Here is a 9131-nt window from a genome sequence, read left to right as displayed (position 1 = left end):
GAGGGGCGCTATGGCGGGGGGAGGGGGGGTTAGGGCCGCGAGGACATTCCTGAGGGAGGGCGATCCTGGAGCGGGAAAGCCCATGACTAGTCCACCGCCAGGCTCCCAGATTGGGGACCTAAGGACTGTCAGCCCGCGGGCACCCTGGAAATGCACCGGAATGCGACGGTTTCGGGATCGCGCGGGACCGGTGCGCCCTGCATCTTTAAGCAGAGTCTGCTGCCCTCTGGTGGACTTGCAGGAGATTGCCCAAGCCCACTTCGGCTTCGCTTTTGCGGGCAGTCTATGGGTCCTGTGGGTTCACCTTCAACTCGGGGCTATAAAAACTCTCCTGTCATGAATCGTGGAAGTGTCACGGAGAAAAAAATTCATCAACTTGAACACAGGAAGGCAAAGGGAAACTATGGTATGGTAGCAACAGTATTTGGAGTGGAGCTGGGGCAGGGCTGTGTAATGCTTTCTACTAGGGACGGTCAGAGACAGAGAAATGGGGCTGGAGGATGCATCTAGGGCTGGAAGCTGTAGAGCAGCCACTGTTCCCACGAGAACAAGGTGAAAATACGGGGCGTGCTTGCCAGAGACTCTAAGTTCCAGGGCAGACACGAGATCATGCTGGGAAGGGAAGGGAAGAGGGCTGGCAAGTCCCAACTCATGGAAAGAAAATGGGACAAAGGCCTGTAGATCAAAACAGAGCTGGAGATCCGGTGGAGAGAGGGTGTGAGAAGACTAGACAAAGGGGGAGCGATGGGAGCGTTGGAGCTACTGGAAGCATTGCTGGGGGCTTTGTTGCCAGAACTCAGGCACCTGCTATCCCGTGGCTGCTGAAACTCCCCACGACTGCTGCAGCCCACAGTCACCCACACGGAGGCCACTGCACCAGCAGAGTCACCAGAAGCAGAAAAAAAATGGCTTCTTCCTTCTTCCCGCCTTCCATTCTACTGCCAGTGTCTCCCTTGCAGAAATAACAAGAAGCCAGCTGGCAAAGGAGTCTGGAAGGTGTAGTCTGCAAGCTTCTCAACCCCTTCTTCTAAAGGAGGGCGCCCGCCCTTCAGCCCAGGGGCAGTACCAACTTTCTAATTGTTATGTAAGATCCCCTTCTCCCTTTATTCCTCCAGTCCTTCCCACACCCTTTGACCCAATTTCCTGCATCAAATCCTTCTGTTTGAATCTTGCAGATTTGCCCTGGTTTGTTCAGCATGTACGTAAACTATGACTGGGAGCAAATCCAGTTATGTGGGGATCTGAGGCTTATACAATGGGAAAGAGGTATTCTCATTAAGAAAAGGAATAGAGGGGTGCCTGGGTGGCTCAGTCGGTTAAGCGTCCAACTCTTGATCTCAGCTCAGGTCTTGATGTCAGGGTCCTGCGTTCAGGTCCTGCCCTGGGCTCCCTTCTGGGCGTGGAGCCTACTGAGAAAGAAAGAAAGAGAAAGAGAGAAAGAAAGAAATGAAGAGAGGAAAAGGGGAAGGAAGGAGGAAGGGAGGAAGGGAAGGAGGAAGGTAGGAAGGGACAAAAGGAAGGAAGGAAGAAGAAAAGAAAGAAAGAAAGAAAGAAAGAAAGAAAGAAAGAAAGAAAGAGAAAGAAAGAGAGAGAGAGAGGGAGGGAAGGGAAGAGAAGAAAGGAAGGGAAGGAATACAACGTTATGCATAGAAAAAAGAGCTTTATAAGCTTCATGGTAAATTCCCCTTTCCTATGACCCAACGATTTCAGTCCAGATACATACCCCAGACAAAGTCTTGCATATGTGTATGAGGTAACAAAAGACATAACTGAGTATGTTCACAGAGGTATTCTTTTTTTTTTTTAGGATTTTATTTATTTATTTGACAGAGAGAGACAGCCAGCGAGAGAGGGAACACAAGCAGGGGGAGTGGGAGAGGAAGAAGCAGGCTCCCAGCGGGGAAGCCTGATGCGGGGCTCGATCCCAGAACGCCGGGATCACGCCCTGAGCCGAAGGCAGACGCTTAATGACTGAGCCACCCAGGTGCCCCCACAGAGGTATTCTTTGTCAAAAGAAAAGGCCGGAACTAACCCATCACTGTTGATGGGAAAATGGACAAATACAAGAAGAGTCAACATTTTATATTAAAAAGATACCTATTCTCCTCAAATTGAATCTAACAATTCAATACGATACCAATCAAATTACAGCAAGGATAAATAGAACATACTCCTTCCAGAACTGATGTGTATCCCTTACTTCACACCAAACACAAACATCAGTTACAGATGCATTAACGACTTACACTTGAAAAGAAAAACTTTACAACTTTTGGAGAAAATCTAGAATACCCTTATGAACTTTGGGGTAAGGAAGACGTTCTTAAAGATGACTCAACAAGCTCAAACAAAAGAAGGAAATTTTGCTAAATTCTGGTTCATTCAGATAGATAACCCACAGCTTCTACGTCCATCCAAAGTGGGAGTAGAAAGGACCAGATTTACTTTCTCGCTTAAAAAAACAAACAAAAAGGAAAAGATGATGTATATAAATATATGCAACAGCAACTTGAAAAACATTGGCTATCAGCTGACAAAGGACAGGGATCCTTAAGAAATGGGCAAAGAACAAGGCGACCCCTGTGATTGTCCAAGCTGACTGCCTTGTTTCCAGACAGGGAGAAGGAACTAAAGTAAAACACTCCCTGAGCTGAAAAGGTGGAGTTAAGAGCCTGGGGAGACTGAGGCTGCCTGAGTTCATAGGACACAGTACCAGCAAAGAATTGTACAGAGAAAGATCCCCAAGACCTGCAGGGGGTCACCCTCAAGTATTCAGCTGTGAGGAACTGCCCAGGACTGGGGAAAGAAGCATCACAAAGAATAAAAGGACTAAACATGCTGGGAATAGAAGGGAACTTTCTCAACCCGATATGGGGTATCCATGAAAAACCCAGGTTAACATCATATTCAGAGGTGAAAGATCAGATGCGTTCCCAGTAAAAGCAGGAACAAAACGAAGATGTCTGTCCTCACCTCTCCTATTCCACATCATACTGGAGTTCTAGCTAGGGCCTTTAGGCAAGAAAATTAAATAAGAGGCATCCAGATCAGAAAGGAAGAAGTAAAACTATCTCTATTTGTAGATGACAAGATCTTATATGTACAAAATCCTGAAGAACCCACTAAAAAAACCCTAGAATAAACAAGTTCAGCAAGGTTGCAGGATACCAACTGAATACACACAATTGTATTTTTACACATTCGCAATGAACGATGTGAAAAATGATGAAGAAAAAATTCACGATAGCAAAGAAAAAAAAAAGACATGGGAGTAAATTTAACCAAAGTGCAAGACTTACATTCCAAAAGCTACAAAATATTGTTGAAGGAAATTAAAGATCCATATAGATGTAAAAATATCCAATGTTCATGAGCTGGAAAACCAAACATTGTGAAGATGGCAATACTCTTCAAATTGATCTATACATCCAACACGGTCCCTATCAGAGTCCCAGCTGAAGGGATCCTTACCTCACACCATGTACAAAAATTAACTCAAAACAGATCAATGATCTAACTGTAAGAGCTAAACCTATACAATTCTTAGAAGTCAACACAAAGGTAAGTGTTCATGACCTTGGATTTTGCCATGGATTCTTAGATGACACCAAAAGCCCAAGCAAACGAGGGAAGAAGATAAATTGGATTTCATTGAAGCTAAAAACTTTTTTGCTTCAAAGGACACCGTTAAGAAAAAGACAGCCCACAGTTACATAAATACAAACATTTATTCCTTCAAAATGAGCACGTAGCAGGTGCTGAGGAATGAGAGTGAATAAGCCAGAAAAAAACCTCAGCTCTGGGGCGCCTGAGTGCCTCAGTCAGTTAAGTGTCTGCCTTCAGCTCAGATCATGATCCTGGGGTCCTGGGATCGAGTCCCTCATTGGGCTCCCTGCTCAGCGGTGAGCCTGCTTCTCCCTCTCCCTCTGCCTGCCGCTCCCCCTGCTTATGCTCTCTCTCTGTCAAATAAATAAATAAAATCTTAAAAAAAATAAAAAACAAAAAACCCGCTCTTCTGCCTTCTAATGTGAAGATTCAAATAAGGACATTAAGAAAGGAACAATGAGCTCAGACTCTAAAAACCTGTCCGGCTGTTCATCCTCAACACAGGTAAAGCCAGAGGTCACCAGAAACAGTATTTCCCTCCAGGACATGCTGCAGATGCAGTCTGACAGTAACCCATTTCTTTGGGTGGTTTCTTCCTGAGAAACTGTGCTAAAATTTCTGAAGTTGAAACTGTGAAATCCCATCATTTCCTTCCAGGCAACGACCACCAGGAATACGTCTATTGGTGAAAAGTGGGGTTTATTATTCATCGCTGTGAAAGAGAATGCACACCATGGGACATCAAGGGTGTACCATTAAGAGTGTTATAACAGGGGTGCCTGGATGGCTCAGTCGGTTGAGGGTCTGCCTTTGACTCAGGTCATGATCCCAGGTCCTGGGCTCCCTGCTCAGCGGGAGTCTGCTTCTCTCTCTCCCTCTGCTCTTCCCACTGGCTCATGCTCTCACTCTCTCTCAAATAAATAAAATCTTTTAAAAATTTTTTTAAAAAGTGTTAGAACATAATTATAGGATTTGGGCTTGTTGGGTGATTGGGAGGAGGGTTTGGGATTGGATGCTGTCAAAAGCAGGGTTAATTTTATGATGGAGTAGCTCATCTCATCTACAGGGAGGGCGGACGAGAGGCTAAAGCTGTGGTGGTCAAGTAGCAGCAGTCATTAGCTGGGAGCGGGGATGTCTGGTTGCTTATGGCTTGGACAACGCTCATCTTTTGTGTTCAACGTAACTATGGAGTGGATTAGTTTTGTCTTGACCCATCATAATCAACCTGATGTTGATGTTTTATGAAGTTGTTTATGCTCAACAGGACAACACCAAGAACTAGTCCCTGGATGCCAGGCGCTGCTCTTCTCTCTCTCACATACCAGTAAGCATATAACATCCCATTCCTGGCTGGAGGATCTAAGTGATTTTGACACAGAGAAGCAGGCTCGATTTCCAGCCCAGGTGGGGAGTTTCAAATAAGTGAGTGACTACATACATCTATGTAGTAGATGTAAAAAATTTAAAAAAATTTTTTTTAAAGATTTTATTTATGAGAGAGAGAGAGCAGGAGCAGGAGTGGGGGTGGGGGGGATGGACGACAGAGAAGCAGACTCCCTGCTGAACAGGGAGCAGAAATGGGGCTTGATCCCAGGACACTGAGATCATGACCTGAGCGGAAGGCAGACACTTAACCAACTGAACCTCCCAAGTGCCCCCAAAACACCACTTCATTTACATTTTACCTGAACTCCATCCTTTCCCCGAACCCAAAACAACTCCCTTTCCTTTGCTTGGTGACAGGTCCCAGGACTCTACTGGTATGCTACCTCTCCTTGCAATGAGGAAATAAACTTGATTTTGTGGAATTACAGGATTGTCCCAGGTGCTCTGAGGTTCCTTGGTCTGCAACAGAACCATAGTACGCTAGATATAAATGCTATAGAAAAAAAAAAAGGCAGGCAGGGGGGAAAGGTATGTGGTGGGGAAAGGGCAGTTTGCAATTTAAACAGGATGGTCAGGGAAGGCCTCGAAGATCAGTGACATCTGAGCAAAGACCTCAAAGAAGTGCGGGATTTTTTTTAACTTCTGAATATCTGGCAAAACAGCATTCCAGGGGGGAGGAACAGGTGGTGCAAGGTCCTGAGTAGGAGCATGCAAGGTGTGTTCCCTATTTTCCTAGTGAGCCTACCCTACCCCACCGTTACTCCCTTATCCAGCTTTTGCTTTTTTCCAAGAACTTTTCCACATACAATTCCGCGTTTATTACATTTGTTTTCCGCTTTGCGAGAAAAGGGCGGGCGTCCTCACTCATCTCGCTCCCTACGTAGCCCGAGCTTGGAAACCATGGATACACACGGCAGGAGCTCGACAGGCACGTGTGGAGGGGCGGACTGTACTGCCCCGACGTCCGGGGCTGGGGAGAGAGAGAGGCCAAGGGGAGGCGGAAGAGACGCGTCGCGCGGCGCTTCGGGCTAAGGTTCGGCGCGCCGCAATAAAGAAGGAACTGCAAGACCAGCAACCGCCGCTACGCCCGCCGGATGCGCGTCCTCGCGCGTGCGCCGGCAGTGGCCCGGGTCCAGGCGCCCGCCTGATTGGCTGCGGCGGCGCCGGGAAACGGCATTGCGCGTGCGCACTTCCCCCGCGCGGGCCCGAGTGGTGTGCTGCTCTTCGGTTTCCGTCGTCCCCGCCGCATCCCCAACTCCCGGTCCGGGACGCTCGTGCCCGGAGCTCGGAATGTTCCCGGAACTCAATAACCTTCTCAACACCACCCCTGACCGGGCGGAGCAGGTAAGACGCCGTGCGGTGAGAAGGGGGCGGGTCCCGGAGCGTGGCGGAAGACCGCATCCCCGGATGAAGCGCACGCGGATCCGTGGGAAAGACGCGACGTCCGCGGGCACGGGGGCGCATGGGAGTTGTAGTCCGGGGAGGGCCGATCCGAGAACTGGGCTGGGCGCCGGCGCTTACGGAAGGTGGGCGTCTTCTCAAAGGCCGTGTGTTCACTCAAAAGTGCCCAGGAAGCGTGGCCGACGATGCATTGGCTTACGTTCACAGACGTGTATCGGGGGGCCCTGTGCGTGCTCAGAGGCGGTTGCCTGAGAGTCGGGAGTTCGATTCTCCACCCTTCCCAGGAGACGCGCTGCTTAACCCCCCTGAGTCTGTCTCTCTGGCCCTGCGGCACCGTGCAGGTCGCAGTGAACGCGGCTCCACCTCTTCATCCTCGTGGTCTTGAATGGTGCGCTCCCAAGTTCCTCTCAGGCAGCGTCGGCTTGTATCAAGTCGGCCTTGGGCACAACAGCTCCACCACTTTGTTTTCTCCACCCTCCTTCCCGCACTCCCGGGCATCCCGAAATTTTTCACGTTTTAGCCCGGGGGTTACTTCTCCCAGGAACTTAACCTGTTTTATTTTGTAACCTTTGTCTTTCTAAGGAAATGGTAAGCTCCTCCAGGCAACCAAAACACCATGTGTATCAGTCAGGTCTTTTTTATGAACTCACAGTGTCGGGCAAATTAGTTTTCAATAGACCCTGTGGGTTTCAGTTGCCCAAGCCTGCAGATGGCACTGGCGACCTTGCTGGTTACTCCTGGCACCTCCAGAGTGCTCAGCCCAGGGTCAGAGTGGAGGAATGGAGGATCAAAGTGGGCACCAGGAAATGACAGTCCTGAGGCAACCCTCACGGTCTGATAGTGTGACCTTTCGTAAGTGAAAAAAAAAAAGTCACAACATGGTAGTGTCATGTCTGATACCACTTGATCCCGACCTCCCCTTTCACCGACTGGGAGCTAGAGGTGGCTGGAGCAGGGCCCCCAGCCCCTGTAGAGACCATCTTTAGAGGTCTTTCCAGGACTTTCCATGATCAGAGCTCTGCCTGAAGCAGCGTCCTGGGCTGTTGGGATGAGAGCTTTGTTAATGCAGGTCTCTGTCGACTCCTACTTCTGACCTCTCCCCCACCCTGTTGGACAGAATTGGTATCAGAATTAAAAATAGGAAGTTGAGTCAGATTAGTTTTTTGAAGTTCCATTCCAATCTTGGCAGGCTGTGATTTTTGTTGGATTCTGACGGTAAAAGCTGCTTTTGTTCAGGATCTCTTTCTCCCCGGCACTGGTCCCTGAGGTACCAAGGTGAGTGAGAAAGAGGAGACGCTTTATTCTGTTTGCCTTGGAAGGTGGAAGCTGAGATATGCTTGCCCATAATAAGTGACTTAATAGCAATCACTTTAATTGTTGGTTTTTCCATAGTTTTGACTTATTTTCTTCTTTTTCGTAATCCATGTGTATGTGTCTCTGCGTTGTGTGCAGATACTCACCTCCTTCCAGGGAATCTAATTCACCTTTTTGTGTTCCTCTTACCCTGTAGGGGAAACTGACTCTACTCTGTGATGCCAAGACAGATGGCAGCTTCCTCGTGCACCACTTTCTCTCCTTCTACCTCAAAGGTATAGGACTCATTGATGCTGTAGAAAAAGAAACCTAAGGGAAAATGCAATGGGAATAGTATTAACCAACCAGGGCTTTGGTGTTCGGGTAGCCAGATGGCTGTGCATTAAGTGGCAGGTTATTTGACCGTCTTTTCCCTGCCCACCCATCCCGAAGGGTGGTATGTACTCACTGTATCCATGTCCTATCTTCCCTTCTCCACCTGGTTTAGTTGCTCCTCAGTCCTTGTGTATCTTGAGGTCGTTGGGCCGTGGACCCATTGACACGTTGCCTTGGCAGTAGATGCTTCCTAAAGAACATAGGAAAACTGCAGGGCTGCTGCAATTTACATATAGGAACTAGATTAGAAGAAGAAAACAGCCAAATGCAAAAAAGACTCATTTATCAACTGATTCTCCTTGAGCCCCTGCTGAGTCAGGCCAGGATAGAGGGTAGACCTTTGGCACTCTTAGTTGTAATAATTCACAGCTTTGAAAGTTGCTTTCTTTTCCAGATAATGTTATTGTCAGCACTGAAAGGCAAGAGAATCTACAGATAAATTATTAGAGCTAATTGCTCAGTAAGGTAGCTATAGCTTGTTTGTGTTCCCCTTATAACTACCTGGACATAAGACCAGTTAAAAAAAATCAATTGTATTTCTGTGCACCAACAACAAACAGAAAAATATTATTTTTTAAAAATTTTATTTATTTTTAAGATTTTATTTATTTATATGTCAGAGAGCACACATGAGCACAAGCAGAGGGAGAAGCAGGCTCCCCACTGAGCAAGAAGCCCAACATGGAACTCAATCCCAGGACCCTGGGATCATGACCTGAGCTGAAGGCAGACGCCTAACCGACTGAGCCACCCAGGTGTCCCAAAATTATTTTCTAAAAACCACAGTTTATTTATAATAGAACAAAATAAGGTACCAAGTAATACACATAATAGAAGTACATCTCAGGGGGGCGCCTGGGTGGCACAGCGGTTAAGCGTCTGCCTTCGGCTCAGGGTGTGATCCCGGCGTTTTGGGACCGAGCCCCACATCAGGCTCCTCTGCTATGAGCCTGCTTCTTCCTCTCCCACTCTCCCTGCTTGTGTTCCCTCTCTCGCTGGCTGTCTCTATCTCTATCGAATAAATAAATAAAAAATCTTTTTTTTTTTTT

General features: G+C 47.7%; 1 protein-coding gene across 1 annotated transcript in view; it reads left to right on the top strand.

Annotated features, from left to right (window-relative positions):
* Positions 1-6147: 6147 nt before the first annotated feature.
* Positions 6148-9131, top strand: part of ELP6 (elongator acetyltransferase complex subunit 6) — an 11564-nt gene continuing 8580 nt past the window's right edge. The window contains exons 1-2 of the mRNA XM_002912772.4: positions 6148-6336; positions 7904-7982. Of these exons, the coding sequence (XP_002912818.1) occupies positions 6283-6336; positions 7904-7982 (133 nt within the window). The 5' untranslated portion in view covers positions 6148-6282. The remainder of the gene's footprint in view (positions 6337-7903; positions 7983-9131) is intronic.

The sequence above is a fragment of the Ailuropoda melanoleuca genome, chromosome 4, assembly GCF_002007445.2.
Source record: "Ailuropoda melanoleuca isolate Jingjing chromosome 4, ASM200744v2, whole genome shotgun sequence".
Lineage (NCBI taxonomy): Eukaryota > Metazoa > Chordata > Mammalia > Carnivora > Ursidae > Ailuropoda > Ailuropoda melanoleuca.
The sequence above is the reverse complement of the archived record's forward strand: the minus strand, read 5'-3'. Positions and strand labels throughout refer to the sequence as shown.